Here is a 26,830-nt window from a genome sequence, read left to right on the forward strand (position 1 = left end):
TTCCAAAGTGAGGCTTTGTCTTTTGTCTCTAGAAAAATAATAACTAATAGTTCATCATTTCAACGTCTAGGAAACCATTGATACTCACTGAAGGGAATGTCTTACTCATTCATCCAATCACTCATTTATTTAGTAAATATCAAACACCTGACACTGAGCCAGACCTGATAGATCTCATGATTAATTGAATAGGCATTGTCTTTGTGTCCATGGAGCTAATAGGCTGATGGGCAGAGAGATAATAAATAAATACAAAAACATGATTTTACAGTATAATGCTGTGAAAGGAAAGTTCAAGCTGCCTCAAGATTTTGTAATAAGTAATCCTATTTTAGATTAAGGTTTCAAGAATGGTCTCTCTGAGTAAGTGACATTTAGAGCTGAGAGCTGAGATCTGAGTGGGAGAATTCCCATTTAAGGGGGGGGGGAGTAGTGCATGTGTAAGACTTTTGGGTGGGAGGAACTAAAAGAAAGCCAAAACTTCTAGAACACAGAGAACAGTTGGCCAAGAGGTAGGAGGACCCAAATAATACCAGGGCTTGGCAGCCATATTGAGGAGGACATAGGATTTCATTCCAAGTGATGCAAGAAGCTACTGATGATCTTTAAGCATGGAATTGCGTGGTCTGATTTAAATGTGTGAGAGATGATTGTGGCTGTTGTAAATGCATTAAAGGGGGGTACGGAAATCAGGGAGACCAGTTAGGAACTCCTGCCCACAGAAGAGCTGATAGTGGCTAGTTGAAAGTTTCAGCAGAGGATGAAGAGTGGTAGATGAATTCATACTTCCGAATACGGGCCATGGTTGTTAAGCACTGGCGGGAGCTCTTCGAAGGATTTTGACAGCTCAGTGAGGAAAGATGAGGGTAGAACAGGATTGAATTGGAAAAGAGTGCCTACCTAGGGCGAAAAAGCATTTTGTTAAGTGGATTTTCTTTATTCTTTTATTTGTTTGGACCTAAAATGAACTTGCGTAATTGAAGGTCAAAGCTAACTCTAAGTTAAACTCTTAAGAAGTATTATTGCTGTATTTTACTCAGAAAAAATACCTGACTTGGGACAGTGGAAACATTGCCATCTTCTGAAGGTACCACATACATAGTTTAAAGGTTGAGAAAGAGAAATAAATTGCAGGAAATTTTTTGAAGACTTTTTTCTTCTTCTTCCTCTTTCTCCCCCTCCTCCCCCCTCCTCCTCCTCTTCCATTCCCTCCTCCTCTTCCATCTCCTCCTCCTTCTCTCCCCTCCCCTCTCCTTCTCCTTCTCCTAACATGATCTCGTCTTTTCTCCCCCACGAGCTTTCTGTTTGGAAAAAGAGATTTAGTGGCATTTAGACTTCTACGTCAGAAGCATCAATAGCCCATAACCTTTTATATCACTTCACGTTTTGTATCTGTCTTTCAACCTTCCATTTTCCTTCTGTAACTTTTATGAAAATCGTGCCTATGGAATCTCTCTTCTCTCTGTAAGAAAGCTAGTCCAGGTGCTTAATGTTTCCAGGAATGCAGTAGCCTCCGAAGTCCTGTCTGCTTGCTTGCTGGCTTGCTTCGTCGGAGAAGGGGAAGGCTCACTTATGCTAACGGTGTTTCCAAGTAGCTTGCCTGCACCATCTGGCTGTATCCTGGGACAGTGCCTGGGAGCGTTTGGAGTCAAAAAAACAGTTGTTTGGTGGCAAAACATTTACTTCTGCTTGAGCTGCAGTTGAGAGTACCACACATTATTGTTATTGATTGAAATCAGTTTTGAAGATGTAGTTATTTTATGCCCTTACTTGTTTATCTAACAGTTTGGCACTTTGAATTTCCCCTTTGAATTTTCTTCTTCCAGAAATCTTTCCTGGGTTGGAGTTCTCATGTTAGGACTTACGTTAAGATTAATAGAGGTTACTGCCTCAATTAATAGCTTTGTTTATAAATTTATTTGCAGCCGACTTATAAATTAAGATAGCTTTCTTTTATTTCCGCACAGCTGGATCAAAAGTAGTTTCTGCATCTAAAGTGAATTTTCAAAATGAAGTCTTTTAAATTATCTGTCACTATTAGAAAGCTAATTAGAAAATTTGAGTAATTGTCAAAAAGATACCAGTTTTGACAGCTTGAACTTTGATTTTTTTGGGGGGGGGGTCGTTCTTTCACTGATGCTTGGCGCCATCTGCTGTTTGTGAGAAGTAGATTATATTTTGATCCACGAAGCGGAATAGATCTGTAACATGAAACATGCAAAAACAGATGAAATGGAAAAATGCAGAAGTGTGGCCTGTTCGAGACTTTGTGGTCTGTGTGTATTTGCTTATTTTTTTATGTAAAATCATTTTTAAAATCTGGGTTGTCTTTAGTATTTTCATGAATCACAAGATTTTTACTCATTTTATTCTGTCTTAATTTTGGCTTTTTTTTTTTTTTCATATATTTAACCTTTTTTCTTAGAGGAGCTCAGTTCTCAGCCCAGAGTAAGTAATCAGTAAAAGTTTGCTGGTCGTTTGAGTCTCACTTGGTTTTTTGTGACTACACTGGGCATCTTTTCTGAAATCCCTCTCCCGGTCATTGGTATAGACGCAGCATGGGATTTGGAGTGAGAAAGACTTGACTTTCCAGCCAGGCCCTGTGGCTTACGGGCCGCACAGCCTCGGCAAATCATTTCTCCTCTTATCACCTCTGTTTCCTCCTCTGTAAAAGAAGATAGTAATATCCATCTCTTAGGGTTGTTGTGAGAATGAAATGAGATCATATTTGTCATATGCCTAGTACAGTCCTTTCCTTTCATTAAAATGATACCATGTACAGGTTCAGGTGAGTTTCCTTTCTACCTTATTTCAAAGACACCTTTGTCAGGAGTCACCTTTGGTTATTATATAATCATAAACTCTTTGAACTGGAAGGAACCTTAGCAAGTGGGTCTCAAATTTTAATATGCATTTGAATCACTTGGTGATGCTACTTAAATGCCATTTCAGATTCCAGTTCATGGTTCTGGGATGGAGAACCCGAGAGTCTGCACGTCTCACCCACGCTTACGTGATGCTGATGTGGCCTCCACAGAGCACTCGTTCTATAGCGATGCCTTAGAGAACAACAATTAAACAGCAACAACAACAACACACAGCTAGTGAAGACTCTGGTTTTCCTTTTCACACAGTTAATCTCTCATGCCAAGCATCAGAACTGCATTCTGTTCTATAGGAGAAAAGGAATCCAGAGTCTCTCATCAGAAGACATTGCAGACTAATTGCTTATTCTTTACTGTCAGCAGTAACATTGTTTAGAGAATTATATCCAAGAGTCGGTCATTTATTGCCCGAGCTCTGTAACCTTCAAAGACTTAACTAGAACCAATTCCAAATTCAACTACAACTTTCATTTCTATCTGTAATTTGTTACCCATCGATTTCCCTTTATATTGTCTTTAAATTTTTACAACATTAAAAAAGGAAAAGCTAAACAAATTAGTTCCAATAACTCAATGTAAATTTTAGAGCAATTACTTGACTCAAATAAGACCTTTTTGGTGCGTTCCCTATACAGTGCTTTTCTCTGGGATTTTTCCCTGTGCTGGTTGATTGTATTTCCAGTGTAGCGGTGTGAGTTCACCAGGATGTAGCGTCTGTCCACATATTCTCTGAGAAGGAATACCTTTGATTTTACCCGAGGGGTCACCTGGTCCAGTCACACAATTTCAGAGTCCTAAAGGAAATTAAAACAGGCATAAAATAAATTTGGCTTGGGGACTTATGAATTTGATTACAAAAGTCAAAATTATGGCCTAGAGAAAAATTTAATGGACAGAACCCCTTTTTCAAATTCAATCTTAAGTGAAAGAACAACACTGTCCTTCCTTCCTTCCTTCCTTCCTTCCTTCCTTCCTTCCTTCCTTCCTTCCTTCATTCCTTCCCTGAAGTAGCCCTAAGAACATCCTTCTGTTACCTAGTGTAGCTCACTGTCCTCAGAAGTATTGCTGTGAGGGGCGCCTCGGTGGCGCAGTCGTTAAGCTGGCGCAGTCGTTAAGCGTCTGCTTTCGGCTCAGGGCGTGATCCTGGCGTTCTGGGATCGAGCCCCACATCAGGCTCCTCTGCTGGGAGCCTGCTTCTTCCTCTCCCACTCCCCCTGCTTGCATTCCCTCTCTGACTGGCTGCCTCTCTCTCTGTCAAATAAATAAAATAAAATCTTAAAAAAAAAAAAAGTATTGCTGTGAGACTAATACAAGGTCACGGGGGCCACTAGGAATTATATAGGCAGGTTCTCTGTCATTCTGTTTGCAGACATTTAGATATCGCTCTAACATGAATGGTTATCCTGTTGTTTAAGATGTCTAGAGAAGGAATTTCTACTTTGGTAACCTTTTCAGGATTTTTAATTCTACAAATTTCTCAACATTTGTGAAAAATAGATGAGAATGCTTTTTGACAAATATTTTTTCCAATCCAGAAAACAAAGCAAAACCAAGCAAAGACCTCTATACCCTAGATCTTGAACTTGAAAATGTTCTTTTCCATACTGTCCCTGGCCATCCATCTTTACTTTTAGTCATAAGCTCACCCTCATTTAAGTTTGTAAGATGCCTGGAAACTCCTCCAGTCTTAAAAAGGCTAGGTTCTATTTGCATATTCTATAAATGAGCCTTGGTTTCCAGACTCTGCCATGGTAATGTCATTGTCTTCCTTGTTAAACCTTCTGGTGAACTAGAACTTAAAGGTAGCCATATCTCTGTGAATCTGTCCAGTCCGTTCTTAATTTGAAAACAGAAAATCAAGTATTTCTATTATAATTAAATCGTAAATGATCATGAATTTTTACACTTGGAAAGTGCCCTACAGGGAGTTCAAACCAATAGCCCTTACTTAAAGAAGAGGACTGGGGCACCTGGCTGGCTCAGTCCGAAGAGCACGCCACTCTTGATGTTGGGGGTGTGAGTTGGAGCCTCACATTGGGTGTTGAGATTACTTAAATAAATAAAAAGTTAAAAAAAAAAAATAAAGGAAGAGGACTTGTATAAGTAAGGCAGGAAAGGTTGTTAGACCCATGGCTTATCTAAAGCCCAAAGCAGAAGTAGGCAGTTTAGGATGAGGGCTTAAATTAGAACTCTGAGGATAATGTAATTTTTCAGCATACTATCTAGTTTTATTTTGTATTAGGAGATTTATGAAGGCCTCGAAAAGAATTCATAGGTGAACAACAAAAGAATTTAAAATTAGTAAAAATGAGGATAGATTAAAGGAATTAAGACTGTTTAACTTTGGAAAGGGTACCTTCAAAAGTATCTTCGATGACATGGAAAAATTGTGACCAGGTGTTCCCCATTTCCTTTGAGGACAGAACAAAAGGAAGTAAATTTATACTATAGCAAAGGGAACAGCAGTTAGATGTAAGGCAGATCCACACGGTGAAGCCAGTAAACATTGGAACAGGAGGGATGTTTGGCTTCCTGGTTATCTTCTTCAGATTCTCTGGTTATCATCAGTGTCTGTTTCTCGTGGTTGGGATTTGACATCTCCAGGCCTGAGTGGACGCACCTCCAGAGATCCTGTCCAGCTCAGTGATCTGCACAGATCTGTCTGATGTGACTGGTAGAGAGGCAAGGTGGCCAGGCGATAGCAAACTTCCTACATGGTCAGCACAACTAAGCTCTGTTTTATTGAAGTAACTTTTTAAAACTCCAACTAACGGTGAAGGAACAAATACCAAAGACTAAATTAGTCAGCTTCCATCATTTCCTAGAAGCAGAAACTATAAACACCTCTTCTCTATCAGCTTTTAAAGGTTATTAATCCTTTGGTCTTTTTCTCCTCAAGTACTAACTACTTCCATTTTTTAGTGACTTAAGTTTTTCCTTGTCTTTGATATGATCAGGTTGATGAGGAGAAAGAGAATTTTTTCGAGAAGTTATAGAAGAAATATATAGGTCAACTTCTATCAAAATATGTAGCAAATTTGTTGAGATCTTGAATAACTGAAGTTCCTTATAAAACTTCTAGAAAGTTCGGGACTTTACCATAATAATGTGCTCAGACATCCAGTGCTTATCTATACGTCTGGCATGGTTTGTAAGTGCTTTGCATATCCTAACTCAGTCCTCACAACAGCCTTGTGAGGCAGGTGCTGTTTATAAAGACACTGAGGCAGAGTTAAGTAATTGCTCTGAGTCATAAAGTTAATAGGAGGTGAAAGATCAATTCAGACCTAGGAAAGCTGTCTCAAATCTGTCTCATAACCCCCCCAACCCCGCACCCCCCACCACACACACCCTCTACTGCCTTCTGTGTATTTTTGCTGCTGAAGTGTCTCTAGAACTGATAAGAGTGTGGACCAAGATGCGGATAGGTGCAAGGGTCAAAGGCAGCCTCCTTGAGCTTCTGTCCTCGTCCTTGCTCTCAGCCCTCCCAGATCACACGCTGCTCCTGAGAGCACCACGGTTCTTCGCTACTTTCTGCCCTGACAGATGCCAGGCTGTTGGTTTGCACTGCTTTCCTCTCAACACTTCAGTGTGACCATTTTGTGTTGATTCTTCAAAATCTTGTTCAAGCATCCACTGTTTTGTGAAGCCTTTCCCAGTTTACCCAGGAGGGACTAACCTTTCTACTTTTGGGTCCCCTCTCTGCCATGTACATACATCTTTTGTTGCGTTTTCATTCATCCGACAACTACTTAGCACTACTATGTGCCAAACACTGTTCTAGACAACGGGGAAATTAGTCCAGGTTTATGACCTCATGAAGCTGTTTAGTTAAAAGGAAAAAAAAGGGGGCACCTGGGTGACTCAGTCAGTTAGGCGACTACCTTCAGCTCGGGTCATGATCCCAGGATCCTGGGATCGAGCCCCACGTTCAGCTCTCTGCCCAGTGGCGAGTCTGCTTCTCCCTCTCTGGAGCTCTGTGATCTCTCTTGCTTTCACTGTGTCTCAAATAAATTAATAAAATCTTTAAAGAAAATAAATAAAAGGAAAAAAACCCACAAGAATAAGCAAAGAAATGATTTGATCTAATGTCTATTTTAAAGGGGTCACACTGGATGCTGTGTGGAGAATAGACCGGTCCAAGAGGTAGGAGTAGGAAGACCAGGAGACTCTTGTATTAAGCCAGGTCAACAGGTGATGGTGGCTTGGGCTAGAGTGGGAGATGATGAGAAATTATTGGGTTTCAGATATAGTTTGCAAGTATATCCTACAAGATTCCTGCTGGTAGATTGGTTGTGAATTGTGAGAGAGAGAGGATGCCTCTAAGGATTTTTGCTTGAGCAACTAGAAGAATGAAATTGCCATGTTAACTGAGGTGGCAAAGATCAGAGGAAGAGCAGGTTTGTGGGGAAAATAAAGAGTTCAGATTTAGGCATAGCTGAGATTCTTGTATGGACAACTGATCTTGAAGTAGTGGGATATATGAGTCTGAAGTTCAAACGAGATAGTGAGGCTAAAGATGTTGATTTGGAAGTGATCAACATGGTGTATTTAAAGCCACAGGATTTGACAGGGTCACCTAGAAAGCGAGAGTCAACAGAGGAGGATCAAAGACTGAATGCTTTGGCACCCAACATCAGACAAAATGTGGAGAATCCTGCAAAGGAAGACTTCAAAGTAGTGGCCAGTCAAGTAGGAGAATCTTTTCATGTGTTTAAAGCATGTAATGTTCAAGGGCAGGACTGTGATTTCTCTTTGTATCTCCTAGTACAGGTGTTGGCCTTCAGTAGTAAATGTTGGTATATATGTTTTTAAAGATTTTATTTATTAATTTGACAGAGAGAGAGACAGCCAGTGAGAGAGGGAACGCAAGGAGGGGGAGTGGGAGAGGAAGATGCAGGCTCCCAGCAGATCCGGGAGCCCGATGCAGGGCTCGATCCCAGGACCCCAGGATCACGCCCTGAGCTGAAGGCAGACACTTAACAACTGAGCCACCCAGGTGCCCCTAAATGTTTGTATATTGAAAGAAGCAGTAGCTCCTAGCTGGAACACCAAGCATGACTCTCGGGATCTCAGGAGATGGTAGGATTCAGAATGCAAGGTAGGTCCAGTAAAGCTTTCAAGCCCCAGCCAAAGGGATAGAATTTGGAAGCAGGATCTCATTTCTTAAACAGGGGACTGGCAACAGTAAAATAAGGTCCCTGTCTTAAAAAAGTCTAGAGAATCGAGCAGGCTCTCGGGACAGCAACTTAGACAAAGGTAAGAATTCAGAACCAGAACTCAATTAGAAGATAAAAACTTGTTCTTAGGAGAAAGTCAAATGTCATTTATTATAAATGAGGCATGAGATGAGATGAACTAATATCAAAGCTATCTTTATGCTTAGCCTCCTGACTACTGGATTGTAGAACTCCTTCTTTGCAACTGAGGACACGTGCCAACTACCATAGGTACACCATAGGTGAGCCTAGAAGCCAATCATGGTTGACATCTGTTTATGCTGTTCAATTAGGTACAATTATTTGTAGTACAGAGCACCTTTGCTTAATTTGTATACTTCTAAATTCTTGAACCTTTCCTACTAATTCTTCAGATGGCTTTGGATCATATATGTTTCTTTAGTCTTTAAAAAGACTAAAAAGTGGGAAAAAGTTCATTTAATTTGGAAAAGTAGTACCTTGTTCTTTTCTAACCTTCTCATTTCATTTATAAACATAAACCACAGATTTTCCTCCTTTGGATAGAAACCTTCCCAATTTCCAATAAGATCAACTCAACTAAATTAATAAAAAAAATAGTAAGTGCTTATAATATGCCCAGCTCTAGGTTGTCTGTGAAGTTACCAAGAGCAGTAAGTCATGGTCCCTGGCCTTGGAGGGTTTCCTAGCTCATGGGGAAAATGAATATGCCTAAACGACTAAGTACCATGAAGTGAATGTAGCAATAATCTTAATAGAAGACATGTAGACAGAGAATGGTCGGAACATTAAATGGACATTAGTAAATCTCCTTTGAGGGGCATGGGAGTCAGGAGACCCTTAATCACAGAGAATTTCAGGAGGTGATTACCTCAAGCTGAACTTCTTTCCCGGTCATTTGGCCATCTGAAGGAAGGAAATGGGGTCCCTGATGCAAGGAGCATGGGAAATTAAGTCCCAATTAGAGAGACAGGAAACCTTCAGGAAATAATCACAAAGACATTTTACTGCAGTGGGATGAGTTGCAGGGGCAGAAGCAGAATGACAACAGGTAGGTTGGTGACTCTGGAATAAGGAAATGAATATAAACATTTGTTGTAAAAGGCTCTTCTTAGCTTGATCTATACTTTTTCTTTTTTGGCTTCTCTTAACTCTTAAAAACAAAACATGAAAGCTGGTGGTTCCTAAAGCCAGTTTATTATTAGAATTTGTAGAGTAGGGTGGAGGTTGCTAAAATATATAATAGATATTCATGCCCATCCTGGACTTGCTGAATCAGAATCTTCCAGAGTAGGACCCAGGAAGTGAGCTTTAAACAAACCCCTCTTCATTATTCTTAATCGGTGCTCTCTGTTTTATTACTTAGAAATCTTACTCCCGGAGGTTGAGACATTTACCTAAGCCAGTCAGTAGCAGAAAGAGAACTGTGGTACGGATATTTTAACCCTGTTCTGAAACTTTTTGGTTTATATTATTTATGAATTTCTACAGTGAATTTCCAGGTTGTTTAATAGTAGGCTTAATTTACTAAGTTTAAATAGGAATGACTTTCACAGGGCTTCTAGAGTTATTCCATACAGTTATAGAGTGTTTGCAGCAACTACTATATTCCTGTTGCTCCAGCGTCCTGTGCTGATTAGGTCTCTGCTTTGTTACAGCTCTCACTTTTAACTCGGGTTTTTTGTTTTGTCAGTTAGTAGATCTCAGACCAAATTAGCCAAACGAATTCTTCCATCTTTTCTTAAGTGAGGACATCTCCTCCTCACTACGGGAGGTAGAATTGTAATTTCCAGTATAATTTCTTGATGTGAGGCCAGGATTTCTTGGAAAAGAGCTTTCATTAATGAGTGATTTAATTATCTGCCTGCTTAGGTGGATACCTTTGTCTTGGTCAGCTCCTAATTAAGGAACAAGCTCTTCCATCCGTTTTACAGCTTAACATAATTTTGAGTGAGCTGAATTATATTCTAAAGCAGTCAGATGACTAAATATACTTCATGTACCTGAAGTCCTGGGCATTTTGTTCCATGATAGCTCATTGCTAACACAAGATGGTTTACTACATAAATAATAGTACTGTATTGAAAATAGACTGGAGGGGCACCTGGGTGGCTCAGTCAGTTGAGCCTCGGACTCTTGATTTCCCCTCAGGTCATGATCTCAGGGTTATGAGATGGGGCCCTCACTCAGAGGGGAATCTGCTTGGGATTCTCTGTCTTTCTCTCTCTCTCCCTCTCCCTCTCCCTCTCCCTCTCTCTCCCCCCGGCCCCTCCCCCCACTTGCACGTGCACATGTGCATGCTTCTGTCTCTCTGAGTTTCTCTCGCTAAAATAACTAAATAAATAAAATCTTAAAAAAAGAAAAAAAAAATAGACTGGAAACTCATTTACTTTCTGCCTGGTCAGAGTTGTAGATTTTTACATATCCCTGATATGTGAACAGGGAAGTGAAAGTAGGGAAAGCATATTCTAAATTACTGTGATTTCTGTGCAAAAAATACCTGTGTAGACACATCATAAAGCTATAGAAAGTAGGACTTTTTACAACTTACAAAAAAATTAATTGCTCATCAGAATATTTTGTTACACTTAAAAAATTTGTCATTTCTGTTTTATAAACGTTTTTTGTTTAAGGATTAAATTTTCAGATTGCAGTTAAGAATTATTACTGTTTTTGAAAGCATGTATATTGTTGTTGCTTCTAGTAAGGAATGTGATTTCTGGTCAAGCAAGTAATACGTGTTTATGTTAAAATTTGAGGATGCATTTGTAATTGATGAGCAAATACTGGTTTTCAGTGGAATAATTTGAGGAAATAATATTGATAGCTTGTTTTCTCTGAAATCTCTTTTATGACCAGTTTCATAAAACTAATCTGCTAACTTGAAATTCTGTTGCTTAGCTTTCATTATATACTGCTCTTTTCTCATCGTTAATCTGCCAAATTTTATCACTTTCAATTCTTTCCATTTTTATACAGCTTAACTCATTTCCTTGTATTTCCTGTGTATTTTTAAACAGCCAATTTTATAGTTTACTTTTAAAATATAATACCAACCATATACAAATATATACACATATACATACAGACATAAATCCCTGAAGACATTCATGAAATTTGGTACAAGTAACATATTTTCAACAACTTTCCAAGTGACCGCTCTATTTTTTTTCTGCTGACAAATGATCTGATGGGGGTATACAGACTAACCTGCAATGTATCCCAACTTTCATGATTTTAGTCATCATTTTATCTGATTGCGTCATTATGTATTCATTTTTAAATTCATAAATATAATATGATATTTCAAATACTTGCTAAAATTTATGCATAATTCACATAAAATATGATACATTGATTTACTACTGTAGGGAAACATCAACTATCTTTTCTCGGTGGATTATTACCTATATGAATACACTTGAAAGGGGTATTCATTAGAGAATAAATGGGGTCTACCTTTTTTTAAAAATAACGTATGATCAGCATTAATAGATTCCAGAGAGATTATTTAACATCTTCATTTGTCTGACCACAAGTTCTAAAAAGATGAAACTGAGCCACAACATCAGTCTTATTTCTTAAAAATATATTAGTCACTTTTACTATTATCATCAGCATTTTCAGCTAGATTCCATAACTTTTAATTAATAGAACACACAATTGCAACACAATTCACATTATTTTTAGTGACATTTAGTTTTGATGTTTGACTTTAAAAACTTTGCACAGGTGACCTTTAGAAACATTTTCAATATTACGAAATGTCTATAAGAGGACTTTGAAGAATTTTCAGATGTGCTTGTTAGAGGCACGTACAGTGATTCCCACACTTGGCTGCATATTATAACCACCTGGCTCCACCCAGACCAATAAAATTAGACTTAGAGGTGTTATCCAAACTTCCTAGGTGATTCTAACGCATTCGGCTTGCGAACTTAAGGTAATGCTCAGTGCTCGGTCTGGATCCGTATTAGAGACTCCCAGAAAGTTCTTAAAAATACAAGCGGCCAGGCTGTACCTCCGAAAAAATTTTTATTTATTTGATCTGAGGTGGAACTCCTGCATCAGTGTGTCAGAAAAGCACCCCAGGTGATTCTAATAAACAGCCACAGTTGCGAACTACTCAGCTAATGGTAAAAGCACTGGATTAGAATCAGGAAACTTGTCATTCCAGTTCTAATGCTGTGAATTCAGATAAATCACCTAGCGTACTTGAGGTTTTTTTTGTAAAATGGAGGTATTAATATCAACTTCTATAGCTGACAGATATTGTTACAGTTGAATTACACAGCGTACTCAGAAGGTCTTTGCCATAGGTGCTATAAAGATGGTTGCAGTTAAGATTTACTGTGTATGGCCACTGCGAAATGGTGTATTTTGTTTGGTGCGAAGTCCCATGTAGCCCTTGGCAGAAAGTGGCTACACCTGCCTCTGAGACAGAAAGAAACTTGGGCACCTTGGCTATCTTCAGCATATATCCTCCTAATTCTCAAAGTTTCCACTGCAATTATTATTTAGTCACTGCTAGTGACTCTAAGTGCAGGCAGCAAGAGGTGGAGAAAAAGAAAAAATCCCACCTGGTGATTAACCAAAAAATTGTGAGTTTCTAAAATTATAACATCCTTGTCATGCCTTCAAAGAGACATGGCAGGCAACTCTAGAGCTGGTCACCTGTTTTAACTCTTTAAATTCTCTTTCAGGGGCACCTGGGTGGCTCAGTCGGTTAAGTGTCTGACTCTTGATTTCGGTTCAGGTCATGATCTCAGGGTTGTGAGATGAAGCCCCACGTCAGGCTCTGCGAGATAAGCCCCACGTCAGGCTCTGCGCTGAGTATGGAACCTGCTTGAGATTCTCTCCCTCTCCCTTTGCCCCACACCCCCCTCCCTCTCTAAAAAACAAACAAAACAAAAAACCAACTGTCTTACAGTGCTTTCCTCCTATATGACTTCTGCCCCTGTTGTCCCTAGTGTTTAAGCTTCACTAACATTTACCCCTGTACTGAATGAGGACAGAAGAAAGACAGAGGGCCACCAGAGATAAATACGCTCATTAATGGTTCCCCCACGTTGTGTCACCTCAGGACTTAATCCTTAGATGGGGTAAGAGTTGACCATCCAGAGCATTCCCTGGTGTGTTAGTCTGGCTGCTGCCTTTCACTGGACTCATCACCAAGCAAATTACATACAATATGTTGAGGCTTTTAAATCCTCTCCACTGTGTATTTGACTGCAAGTTCTTGAGCTGTTTTTGGATTTTCTCCCCCATGATTCAACTTTGGGAGTACTTAAAATATCAGCTTCTGCTTATCTCTGAAGACAGTGATAAATGTGTGATTGGTCTTCTCTTCCTGAGCACATCACCTGATGCATTATACCCCCATTTTCAGGTTTGGAAAGAGGTGGTGAAGCTTCTGGGATAGAAGAAGATGAAAGATATCATGTCTGAATTTTAATGTCACTGTTCAGGAGCTCATTTTTCATATTTAAGAAAGAACTGGACGTAATTTGTTTATCTCTCCAGATAACCTGAAAATGAGGTATGCAGTTAATATCAAGAAAGGTATGCAGTTAATATCAAGAAATTACAGAAAAAACTAGTTTGAGGAACATTTCATGATTTTTTTTTAAGATGTATTTATTCAAGAGAGAGAGAGACAGAATGGGGAGAATGGAAAGAGGGAGGAGAGAGAGAGACTGACTCCCTACTGAGCACAGAGCCTGATGCAGGGCTCAATCCCAGGACCCTGAGATCATGACCTGAGCCGAAATCAAGAGTCAGACACTTAACTAACTGAGCCACCCAGGCGCCCCATCATTTCATGATTTTTCATTCTCATTAAAACTCTGTTTCCTTGATTCCAACAATCCTATTCATTTCACCTGTTCATTCAACTGATACTGAGCTCCTACTGTGTTGCAGGTAGTGTCCTGAGTGATGGAAATACACCAGTAAAGACACAGGCATGATTCTGCCGCCTTGTAACTTACAGGGAAATAGAGACCAGTAAATGAGTAGTTACACAGCAGTGCATGAGTGCTGTGATATGGAGAGTCTGGGTGCTTTTAAAGAGCCCAGATAAGGGGTACCTAACACAGTCGTGGAACACCAAGAAAACCTCCTCAGAGGAATTAGCATCTAAACTCAGACCTAGCGAAAGAGAGGAATATCTAAGTAAAGAGAGAAGAATGTTTCAAGTAGAGAAAATATTACATAGTAAGGTCCAGAGACTCAGGGCATGGTCTAATATGGGGGAGTTCCTTGAGAAGAACCTAGTTTTCATTTCCCCACGGCTCTGAAATCACTAAGAAGGGTGGGGTTTGTGGGGATTGGGTACCGCCATCAAAATCCCTGGATTTAGCATTGCAAAGGGAAAACCTTATTTCTTGTTGTCATCTTCTTTGAGTTCATCAATTGTAGTTAGGTCAAGTTCCAAAGAAGACTTCGCACTGCTCTTACTCAAGTTATTCCTGAACATTTTGATTGCCTGTTGCATTTTTCTGCAGTCGTGTAATCATGGGGAGTCCCCGCAAAATAACTGGACACCTTGTACCGAATACTGGTCTATTCTCTAACCTTTGCATGTGACTTGCCTCCCCAATTGTATTGATTTTTTAAAAATGTATTTCTTTAAAATTTTCAGAACACCTCTGTGCCATGTTGAATACATAGTTGGTGTTCTGTAAATATTTGTTGAATTTAGATTAAGGTTTAGGGATTTTTAAAGATCATTTTTTTTTTTTTAGAAGAGTATAAGGAGGCACCTGGGTGGCGACTGAATGTCTGCTCAGGTCATGATTCCAGGGTCCTGGGATTGAGCCCTATGTTGGGTTCCCAGCTTGGTGGGGAGCTTGCTTCTGCCTGTCCCTCTCCCCCCTGCTCATTCTCTCTCTTTCTTTCTCTCTCTCAAATAAATATTTTTTTTAAAATAAAAGAAAAATTAAAGAAGAGTATGGGTATAAAATTTTAATAAAAAGGCTCCCGTACCTTCTGGCTTCTGAGTGAATTGGGTAAATGGAAGCTCTAGCAGGAGATTGGAGGAAAGGGAGAATCAAGATCAGCTGGTAGTTGGGAATTGGTGGAAGTCTCTGTCTTTAAGAAAGGGCATCAGAAACATCCCCGCAGTGGTTGACTGATGACTGTAGCTGGAAGACAGTATAATCCAAGGCTCATCATGACATAAGGCATTGAGAACAGAAGGGTGATTGCCAGTGTTCATCACCAATAAGGCACCTTCATAGGAACTATAAAGTGCTTTCCAGGTCACACCTCTCCTTTGTTAGCCAGAGGTAATGTGTTACTATTTATATGTTTATCTCCAATCCTAGTGTGGCATTCCCTTGGTGGAGAAATGACTACCCATCTTCGTGAACATACAAGTGTTCGTATGTACTAGGTAGCCTTCAGAATGCCTGGCACACAGATTTGATAAATATTTGTCAAAACCTGGAATTTGACTTCGTTCTCTTATTTTATCTCCTTTGTTTCTAAAAGGTTTATTTAATTCAGATTTCACGAACCATCAAGTGTTTTTCCCAGGGTCACTCATAATTAAGGAACCAGACTTTGTAGATATACCTTTATTTAGTACTTCACTAATAAAAACAAATGTCAGTCAAGCAAAGACTTAAAAAAAAAAAAAACGTACAACTAGACAGATGCATTCATGTTTACATCTATCCCTTCACGTCTTGAACTCCTACTCACGAGAAAACTAACAAATGTATCTATAATAAAAATGGGAAACATTAATAAAGCTGGGGCAAAGGGAAGGTTGGAATCATGCAAGTTTTGTTATATTTTATATATATTAGTAAAAGGGTAGTAGACATAAGGGACGACTTAGCTGTAAGGGTTTTAAAAATTAGGCCTTAAATGAATTTATATGCAGGGCTGTTGTAAAAGTCCCTGAAATCTTCTAAGCTTCTGCTTGGTTTTCAGTGCTGCAATCCTGACCTCTAGTGGGCATCCAGAAACAAAAACCCAAACCTAAAATACCACATCATTTTGCTGGATACTCTCTCAAACCCCGTTAATCAGTTAACCTAAAAGATGGACTTTTTAAAGAGCTTACAATATGAGAATAGAATAAAGTAAAATGCCTTTTGGCTAATGTGTTACAGTATTCTTGCAATTAGGCTTCAGTGTTTAAGAGAAACCGGTATTTCTTCATATTTGCATAGTAATTATCTGTCACTATCTTCTTTCCATGGAAAAACGCATTATTTTTCAGATCACAGAAGTAAGAAACTTTCTTTGCCCAAAGAGGAGCCCAAAGGGATTCTGTTCTGATTACCTGATGAGCGTCAGAAGCTGTACCAAACCTGAGTGGCTTTAAAACAATGATTTTGGAGACATATTATGTAGCGTCCTGATAGGATGCCCTGACACACCATTGATTCTGTGTTATTTGTGCCAAGAATACATAATCTAAAGTTAATCCTAAGGAAACATGAGACAAATCACATTGAGGGACAGTCTACCAAATAACTGTCTTATATTCTTCAAAAGTATCAAATTCATCAAAGACAAAGACTTTCATCTGCCATCTGTTGTCAATGAAAGAAGACTAAGGAGACATGACAGCGTAATGTAATATATGATCCAGGATTGGATCCTGGACCAGAAAAGCGAACTACATTAGTGGGACATTTGACCAAATTCGAGTACTATTTTTTGGTCTCGATAGTTGTGCTGTGGTTATGTAAGATAACGTTTGATGAAGCCGAGTAAAAGGTATGCAGAAATTCTTGGCACTGCTTTTGCAAATTTTTTCTAGATCTGAAATTATTTCAAAATGGAAGGTTTTAAAAAATTAAAACAGCCATTTATTTTATTCACAATTTCCTAAGTCGGGAATTTCAGAAGGATTCAGCTGTGTGGTCTATCTCTGATCCACATGGTAACAACTGGGGCACCTGAGAGTGGAGGATTCACTTTCAAGGTGACTTATTCATTCTCGTATCTGGCACCTGGGTGATCCTGGCCTGAGTTTCTTATGGATGGCATCTTGTCCTGCAGGTCATTCCTTTCTGTTTGGCTTCTTAGAGCGTGGGGTCTAAGTGTAACTGTACTTAGATGGTGGCTGGCCTTCCAGAGGGAGCACTCCAAGAGATGGCCATGGATGCTTGTACTCTTAAGGGTTGGTCCCAGAATGTGGCCATAACTTCACTTCTACCATATTCTATTGGTCAAAGCAGTAGCATAGTCTGCCCAGATTCAAGAGGAGAGGACAAAGACCCTTCCTGTTAATGGGAGAAACATCAAAGAATTATGACCATCCTTAATTCATCACAGATAGCTAACCAAAAGTTCACTGCAGTAGAGATGGAATTAGCGAAAAAGCTATGGAGTTGTTGTTGTTTTTTGTCTGATAGACATAAGTTCTAGACTTAGCTTTACCATTTACTAACAGAGTGATGTCTCTGGGCTTCAGTTTCCTCATCTCTAAAATTATTGAGAGAATTAAGTGAAAAATATATATAAAGGGGCGCCTTGGTGACTCAGTTGGTTAAGCATCCAACTCTCTTCCATTTTTTTAACTTTATTTATTTATTTTTTTAATTATTTGAGATAAAAGAGAGCATGAGTGGGAGGATGGGCAGAGGGAGAGGAAGAGAGAGAATCCTCAAGCATATTCCACGCTGAGTGCAGAGCCCGACAAGGGGCTCAATGCCAGGACCCTGAGATCATGACCCGAGCTGAAATCAAGAGCCAGCCACTCAACCGACTGAGCCACCCAGATGCCCCAAAGGTCAGACTTTTGATTTTGGCTCAGGTTGTGATCTCAGGGTTGTGAGATCGAACCCTGCCTCAGGCTCTGCATTGGGCGTTGAGCCTGCTTGAGATTCTCTCTCTTGCTTTCCAAACTCTGCCCCTCCTCTCTCTCTCTCTCTCAAAAAAAAGAATATGATAAGCAGATATGATAAGCAATAAATATGCAAACCTAATAATATATGCTAGCATTTATTAAATACTTAGCAAGTGCTCAATACCTTTGATATGCTTTTTATATGCTATTTCATGTAGTCATTACCCCTTCCTAGGATGGTAGGTGCCATGTTGGTCGGGTCAGAAAGGGCAGCGCACATCCCCTCTAGCTTTAGCTGTGCCTGTGGGCCTGCTGCATTTACCTTGGCCACTTCTGGTTTGATCATTTCTCACTGCCTTGTTGTTAGGATTTCCATTTCCACCTACTCTTTACTTCCCTTTTGTTTGGATCCCGAAGGACCCAGGTGCTGACGGGCACGTGGCACCGTGTGGTGCTACCTTTTCAGCGTTCGCTCTCGGTGCTGTCAGCGTGGTTGCTGACGGCTTCTCACGCAATCTGTCAGCCCCCTCTGAGCCCACAATTGCCTGCTCATCAGAGCCGAATGTTCAGTGTCTTTGTTTCAGTCAGTGCTCTGCTGTCAGCCTTCCTTCAGGCGGGATTGTGGGTGCTCGATTGTTGGCCTACCCGGGAACACAACGATCTGCACTTTGGAGCAATTACTTAATTTGGGGCAATTACTTGTAGGTGTTCTTCAAAGTGAAGATTTTGCCAGGCTGTGATTGAATTTTGAAATGACAGCTTCCCCATCAGTGAAGGAGCCACTTCTTCATGCACACAAGACTGATCTCAGTCTGTTGTCGCTGGAGGAAGGTGGTGACCCTTTCCTGCCACAGCATGCTGAGTTTGTATGGCCTCACACCCTGCAAGCAGTCACTGCATTTTGTGAGTGCTTTTGATACGGGGCAAAGAGTAAGATTTGGTTCCGGTAGACGTCACCTATTTGTTATCTTTCTACCCTCTGCATTCAAAATTTACTTTAAATGGAAGGAATCACTTTAATCCTTTAGGAATTAGAGGGCGCATTAAACCCCAACTAAGGGATTTATTCATTCGTTCACTTCTTCATTGGGCTATCTTCTCTAACTTGGCGGTTAAGAGAATGACTTCTAGAATTGCACTGCTTAGTTTAAAATCCACTTAGTAGCTGTGTGACCTTGGGAAATTTACTTTGACTAAGTCTTTTTTTTTTTTTTAAGATTTTATTTATTTATTTGACAGAGAGAGAGACAGCCAGCGAGAGAGGGAACACAAGCAGGGGGAGTGGGAGAGGAAGAAGCAGGCTCCCAGCAGAGCAGCCTGATGTGGGGCTTGATCCCAGAATGCCCGGATAACGCCCTGAGCTGAAGGCAGGCACTTAACGACTGCACCACCCAGGTGCCCCTACTTTGACAAGTCTTAATTTGAATGAATTGAAATGGAATTTAGGGTTGTGGGATTAAATAAGGGCATGTTTTCATTGTGGTTAATTCTACTCTTAGAAGATATTCAGTGGATGTTGGCTCTTATTTATTATCTCGCTCTTGGAATTAGACCTTGTACCATAAATAATAAGTAGCCGTAACAATACATTCACTTGTTATTTTTATTCTTAATAGTTCTCCAAATGTTTTACTCTTTGAGTATTATTAGGAATGCTTGTTTATCCCCCAGTACCCAACAAATTGCTACAGATTACATATTCCTGGAAAGGGGAGGCATCTTGAGAATGTATGACAGCTTTTTCTTTTTAAAATGTATTTCAGCAGGGGTACCTGGGTGGCACAGTTGGTTAAGCGCCTGATTCTTGGTTTCAGCTCAGGTCATGATCTCAGGGTCATGGGATCAAGCCCTGCCTTGGGCTCCACAGAGGGCGGAGTCTGCTTAGGACTCTCTCCCACTCTGCCCCTACCCCCGCTCTCTCTCTCTTACAAATAAATAATCTTTAAAAAATGTGTTTCAACAAATATATTTCAATTTAGTTAGTCAAAGTTTGGATCATGTAAGAGTGGATGGACAATAAAGTAACAAATAGAGGATTTAGTTCATGGTAGCTTGAAAGAGTGAGGAGTTGTTCCCTAGTAATTCACTCCATTGTTGGCTGAGGACCCAAATTTAGATTAGGAAAGCAAATTTTGGGGGCACCTGGCTGACTCAGTCAGTGGAACTTGCCACTGTTGGTCTCAGGGTTGTAAATTCGAGACCCACATTGGGTATAGAGATTACTTAAAAATAAAATCTTAAAAAAAAAAAAAAAGGAAAGAAAATTTTGCTTAACTATAACCCAAGTGTTTTGATCTACAATAGTCTTCTTTTTTCTAATTGGTAAATTGTGGTCAAAACCAGTATAGACTCATTGTGTGGTGTGGTAATGAACTGTGTTGATTTGGTTTTGTCTTCTGGCCTTGTTATACTTCCTGCTGCTTTTGGTTTCTTAAAAAATTAACTGAATAAACTCTGAGCCTCCAACGAAATATTTTGTGTTTATCATTCATCCCTTCTACCATTAAATCATATTTTAGGTAGTTGATTATGAAAGATCGCAAATTATAACAGGAATTCACTCTGAGTGCCTAGTCTTATTCCTCACTTCTGATTTTGGAGACAGGAAAAAGATGGTTTATTAGAAGTTCTTTGTATGATACACCTGGTACAGCTCCGTATCCAAAAGGCAGATAGATTGTATTTGTGCCTGAGATGAAGAGGGCACATGTATAGACCTTGGACATATGGGAGATGTCAACTTATACTTGAAAGATCTTTCTTCTCATGTATGATGACTTGCATGGCAACGAAACAGCATATTTCATGGCAACTTTGTTTCTGATTCTGTCGTCTTGAGCACTTAAGATTTGCTATATTTTGAATTTAACATCTCAACAGCTCTTCAGAGTCACGGGGCTGAACTCAGAGCTCAAAATTCAGTTCCAGTGTATCTTCTCAACAAGCTGTTTAATTTGTTTATTCCCAAGGAGATACTGCTTTGGTTTTCAGAGGGAAAAAAAGGAAAAGAAAGCCTAGCAGATAGCCCCTAATTACACCTCTAGTTGTACAGATACTACTTGAAAGCAAACACTAAAATACTAAGAACAGTAGTGGAAATCCAGTGTGATGTTTATAACTCCCCTCATACAATAGTCCCAGTTATCAGCACCACTGTTTTGTTCTGTTTTGTCTATTGCTGGCCATTTAACCACGATGTACATACTTGGACTTGGAAATTTCAATTAATAATTTTAGACTTCTGCATCACTCCCATCTTGATAAAAAGTACTTGACTTTCACAAGCCTTAGACCCATGAAGATATTCCAGAAATTGAAGGAATACTAGTTGATTGAATAATTTATTGAACGATTGAGGGAAAATAGTTTATTGTAAAAACAATTTTATGTGAACATTAATTAAGTAGCACCAAAAATTTGTAGTAAGTCACTCAGAGAAGGAAAATACCTTTCAAAAAAAAGTCTCACGGTTTAATTATTACTGTATGTGAAGGTGAAAGCAACTAAGGATTTTATTAAAAATGTATGGGAAAGTACTTAATAAAATAATGATAGATGTGGCAGTATTGATTTGGACTCTTTCTATTTCAGGGTCTGAATATAATCTTTCATGTAGCCTTGGCTCTCCTAAAGGTAAGTCTGTTTTTATCTTTAAATTGGGAAATATTCAAATTAGCTTTTGACTCATTCTAGATTCTTGAACACAGAAAAAGACTTCTGTGAGCAACTCTGATTCTTCTCCCATCCTTTGTTGTTGTTGTGTCTTTAGAGTTTGTTTCTTTACTTTTCTTACAGTCAATTTTGCTATCATAGCACTCCTTCCAGTAATACAAAGTTGTTTTCATTCATACGAGTTGGATGATGTAAGAGAAAAAGTTAAAACCTGTTTTCTGTCAAAATGATACCAGCCTTTTTCTTAAAATACTTCTTACCACAGTAACATCCCCGGAGGTACCTAAACATAGAATTGAATTATTAGAAAGCTTTTGTAATATACTGACTAAAAAAGAAACTGCTGCATTTCCATTTGCACTTCTTTGAGAGCTAGAAATTTACAAGACACTTTAGAATTCAATTATAATTAACTTGTTGAGTTTTATATCAACGTATCAATGGAGCTTTAACAGCGTGGTGATAGCAAGATATTTCCTGCGAAGTTGGTGGAAGTAACCCAGTCAGTCAGCTTTTGTCCTTCAGTCAGAGATGACATTCTGTTACTAAAGGCGATAATAGCCTTATTTATTAAAAAAAAAAAAAAAAAAAAAAAAAAAAAGCAGGCCCTCCGTTTTCCAGTAAAACATAGTTGTTAAAATTGCAGACACTCGACTTAGACAGATTTGGTACTAATTTCAGCTCTGGTGTATGACTTTGGACAAATTACTCTAAAGGCCCAGACCCTGAGTTTTGAAATAATAATAGAAACTAATTTATGGGATTGTTGTAAGAATTCAGTATGATACATACATAATACTTAACATACTGTGTAGAAAATTTTACTGCCTAATAGATGTTAGCTATCATCATAGTGACTACTGTTGTATTCACAAGGTAACTCACTTTCTAGATTCCCCATCATTCTTCCAAAATTCCCAAAAGATAATGACTTGATGTCTTCGGAGTGCCGCTTGGTATTTTGGGAGGGTTTCTGTATGTACATACCCTGATCCAAAACCAAGACATGACATACTTGGGTCCTATGTACATCAGGAAGTGGGGGGTACGCTGCACCTCTAATTCTGTTAAACATTTGTGTTTTGTGACGTTCATAAATTGTACTTTAAATTGTTCATTAAGTCATTTGGAGTTTAGATATGAACAATTCTTATACCAAAGTTATTTTGGAAGTTAGGAAGATATTTAAAATAGTTTCATTAAAATAATAAAAACATATATGCATGTATCTTTTAGTGGAGTCATGGGCCCCTACCTCCAATTTTTTTTTTCGTTAGGACAAATCAAAACCAAAACCTTTCTAAGATGCTTTTCGGTATAGGGCTGGGATAAGACTTCTAGAATGCCTAAGTAGTGACAGCATTACATAATTCAGACTAAAAACAATAGTCATAAAGTAAGTGTAAGGAGGAATTCCAACAAAGTTCTGATGAAGTTATGCTTTTTATCCTGTCTAATTGGTTTTTTAGCCTCAGATATGATCCTTCCCACAATGCCCTTCCTCATTGTTTTGGTGACTTTTCTTTACTGGTGTTCTCGCACACTGAGTCTGTCTTTGGGGTAACCCAGGATTTCCTGTCTGGATATTGGAACTGTACGCTGTGTCAGCCTGATACTGTATCCGTCTGGTAAATTATCTTCCTGAACGACAGATTTTTTTGGTTTGATTGCATTATTTTTATTTATTTTCATTCATGTTAACCCAGATATGGTCTGTGCAGAGGACGTTCTCTGGCCACTGGGCAGAAAGACTTTCGAATCTTCTCTAGAAATACATAGATCCTCATGTGGTATCTTGCAGAATTTGCCTAGTTAGAGACATTGAAAGGAGGCTTTCTCACTACTAGCGGGATATTTCTGTCTCTTCCTTGTATGAATCCTGGAGCTGACCCCACTAGAAGTAGTTTATATTGGCTGAATTGAAGTGTACCAAATTGATCTGATTGCCCCCACCCGGAAAAAGAATATCCCAAACGTGACAGTGACTAGCATTTAGCTTCTCATCTAATAAGCCATATAAAGGAATGTATATTTGTTTACATAAAAATAACAAACTTGGGGATAGTTCAGAGTGCTTCTGAAGCCAGCATAAGTTATCCATTAGCATACATTAAATGTCCAGGTGTCACTTGTAAGACAATTGTGAATTTTGTTAACCAGAGAAAACTATTTGATTCTCTCCGGCAGTTGATAATTGAGGGAGCCAAGGCCCCAGGTTGCCCAAAGCCTTCTGGCTTAGTAATGGCAAAGCTGGATTTACTGTATTTTTAGGCAGCACAAATATAGGTGAAGGTCTCTGTTGCTCAGTATAATTTATAGACACCTATTTCTGAGTGGGAGCTACTTTCTTTGGGGTTAGAAATAGTCTGCCAAGGAGCTAGAAAACCATTGAGCTAAAGGAATGGTTCATTATAGTAGGTGGCATCATTAAATCATCCAGGATGTTTGCAGTACCATTCGTTTCCCCCCAATCTAGTTCATTTGTTACATGAAATATTCAATAGTCACTGCATATAGTACATTATAATAGATTAGAGATGACCAGTCAGATTTAATCTTAGCCACTTCATGTTTCCAGAGAATTTTTGATCAGAATAGGTTCTTTACATTCAAACAATGGTTAAAAGTAAATGATAGGGGTGGGGGCACCTGGGTGGCTTAGTCGGTTAAGTGTCTGTATATGTACATATATATTTTTAATATGAGTTTGAGGATTATAATTAAGATGGGAGAGAAGAGATAAATCCAGAGGAACAGTTTACGAGGATGAACATATATTTATTTTCTTTCAAAAAATGTTCATGAACAAGACTCTTTTTCATTTAATAATATGTTATGACTATCTTCCGAATCACTACAGACATTACAAGTGGTTAATGTACTGGTTAAAAGCATGGATGCTGGAGCCAGACTACTTGCGTTCAAATCCCAACTCCCAGAGTTTATCCTGTAATCTTAGATAAATTACGATGTCCCTATCTTTAAAATGGGGATATTAGTAACACCTATCTCATGGGATTATTAGGGTTTAATGAGTTAATATATGATTGGTGCCTGGAAATTTGTAAGTATGAAAATGCACCCAGGTACAATTATTACATATAATTGTATGTATAAATACAATCAGCTTTTCAAATCACTGATTAGTATCTTACTGTGTGTACCATAATTTTACTTAACCAATTTTGTTTTTAATTTTTATGGACATTTGTTTCCAGACTTTTCCAGTTAAACAAACATCCTTAAATTTCCATCTTTGCATATTTATTTAATGATGTCATTTGGATAAACTTTGAGGAATGTAATTGCTGGGTCAGACTATAATCACGTTTGAATTTTTTATGCATATTGCGAAATTGCTTTCTCTTAGTAATATGAGAGTACATTTTCTCCATACTCTTGAAAAAGCAGAATTTCTAAATATGTGCTTTTATAGACAGTGGAAACAAGTTGTAAAAGAAAGCAGCTTAAAAAATAAATTATTATACTAGTTTGTGTCATTGTAAACAAAACTCTTCAGTTTTGAAAAGTCCCGTGTTCTTTCATTTGGGAACATCTACTTGTTTTTTGGGGGGAAGCCATTTAATCATGGCTAAATTTTAGAAGAATGATCCCTAGCTTGGATGGGCTTTTATATTATGTAAAGGTTCTGAAGCATATCTTTGATGATCTTGGCTTTTCAACCTCTCCACTATAGTCTTGTTCCTTACTGTTCTGTTGAAGCTTTTTTTTTTTTTTTGAGGTGGGCAGGGAAGAGCAGAGGGAGAGAGAGAAAATGTTAAGTAGGCTCCACGCCCAGCGCAGAGCCAACATGAGGCTCAGTCTCATGACCCTGAGATCATGACCTGGGCCAAAATCAAGAGGCAGACACCTAACTGACTGAGCCACCCAGGAGCCCCATACTGAAGCTTTTTTAATGAAGTCGCTAACAACATCAGTGGACGTGGGTTCCATTTTTATCTTACTTGATTTCTCAACAGTTATCCAAACAGCATAAAGACATAACACTTCCCTTGTTCTGAAACGTTCTGTCTTGGTTTCTGTCTTATTTTTTATCTCCTTCTCATCTTCTCATTTTTTTTTGCTTACTTCTTTTTTCTCCTAGTCATTAACTTGGAGTTCCACAGAGCTCCAGCCTCTGGGAACTCACTCGATGCTTCTTCTTTGCTGATCTTGTTCATTCCCCTGCTTTCCTCTATAACTGTTCACTCTCATCTTTATATTTAGCCCAGATCCAAATATTTGGCTATGGACTTACATGTCTGCTTGGACATTTCAGAGGCACATCAAATCCAAAAGCCAAAGCTGAACTGATACACCTGCCCAGACCTTTGCCTCCTCCAGTAACCTTCACCTCAGTGAAGGCACTACCCAGCTACTCACAGAAGAAACCTGGAAGTTATCCTTAATGCTTTTCTTTTCTTCATCCCCAACATCTACTGAGTCATCAACTCCTGTTGATTCTACTTCTTAAGAATTTTTAGAATCCTCCCACTTTGGTAGTTAGGCTACCATACCCTTTAACCTGGACTGTTGCAGTGACCTCTTTCAGTAATAAGTATTGAACACCTACCAAGTGCTAGGCACTCTTCTAGGCACTGGAGAAAAAGCATTGCTAAGGAAAGACCCTGCATTCTTGGAGCTTGTGTTCCGATGAAGGAAAGATAGTACTTAAACAAACGTAGTTATGTTAGCACATGCTGAGATTTATGAAGGAGAATTATGTTGATGCAGAGTGAAGGGAGCTCCCTTCTTTCAGTTGTCAATGAAAGTGCTGTAAGGGATGGTATTTGAACTGAAATTGGAATGAAAGGAAGTAGCTAGCATGCCAAAATCTGGGGAATGAGGCTTCTAGGCAGAAGAAGCAAGTATGAAGGCATTAAAGAAGATTTTTATATGCTTAACAAAGTGAAAGAAAGTCTGTGTCTGAAGTGTGGTAAGTAAGAGAAAATGGCGGCTTAGATTTGGGTGTTAGCAGTGGAGCTGAGAGAAATGGATGTCTACTCTTCCTTCAGCTGCTCATGACTACTTTCTTGGGGGTTTTTATCATGAATGGATGTTGTACTTTGTCAAATGTTTTCTCTGCATCTATTGAAATAATCATATAGATCTTATCTTTTCTCTTATTGGTGTGATGTATCATGTTGATTGGTTTGTGAATATTGAACCCCCCTGGCAACCCAGGAATAAATCCACTTGATCGTGGTGAATGATTTTTTTAAATGTATTGTTGATTTCAGTTTGCTAGTATTTTGTTGAAAATT

At 38.9% G+C, this 26,830-nt stretch overlaps 1 protein-coding gene across 10 annotated transcripts in view; it reads left to right on the forward strand.

The window, feature by feature from the left end:
* RABGAP1L (RAB GTPase activating protein 1 like) overlaps positions 1-26,830 on the forward strand; it is a 722,910-nt gene that overhangs the window by 503,241 nt on the left and 192,839 nt on the right. For all 10 annotated transcript variants that reach the window (XR_007191366.2, XM_057315476.1, XM_044387902.3 and 7 more), the window contains one exon: positions 21,486-21,527. Coding sequence is in view for 9 of the 10 variants with exons in the window: in XM_057315476.1 (XP_057171459.1) it covers positions 21,486-21,527 (42 nt within the window). In the remaining variant the exon portion in view is untranslated. The remainder of the gene's footprint in view (positions 1-21,485; positions 21,528-26,830) is intronic.

The sequence above is a fragment of the Ursus arctos genome, unplaced genomic scaffold (genome assembly GCF_023065955.2).
Source record: "Ursus arctos isolate Adak ecotype North America unplaced genomic scaffold, UrsArc2.0 scaffold_2, whole genome shotgun sequence".
Taxonomy (NCBI): domain Eukaryota; kingdom Metazoa; phylum Chordata; class Mammalia; order Carnivora; family Ursidae; genus Ursus; species Ursus arctos.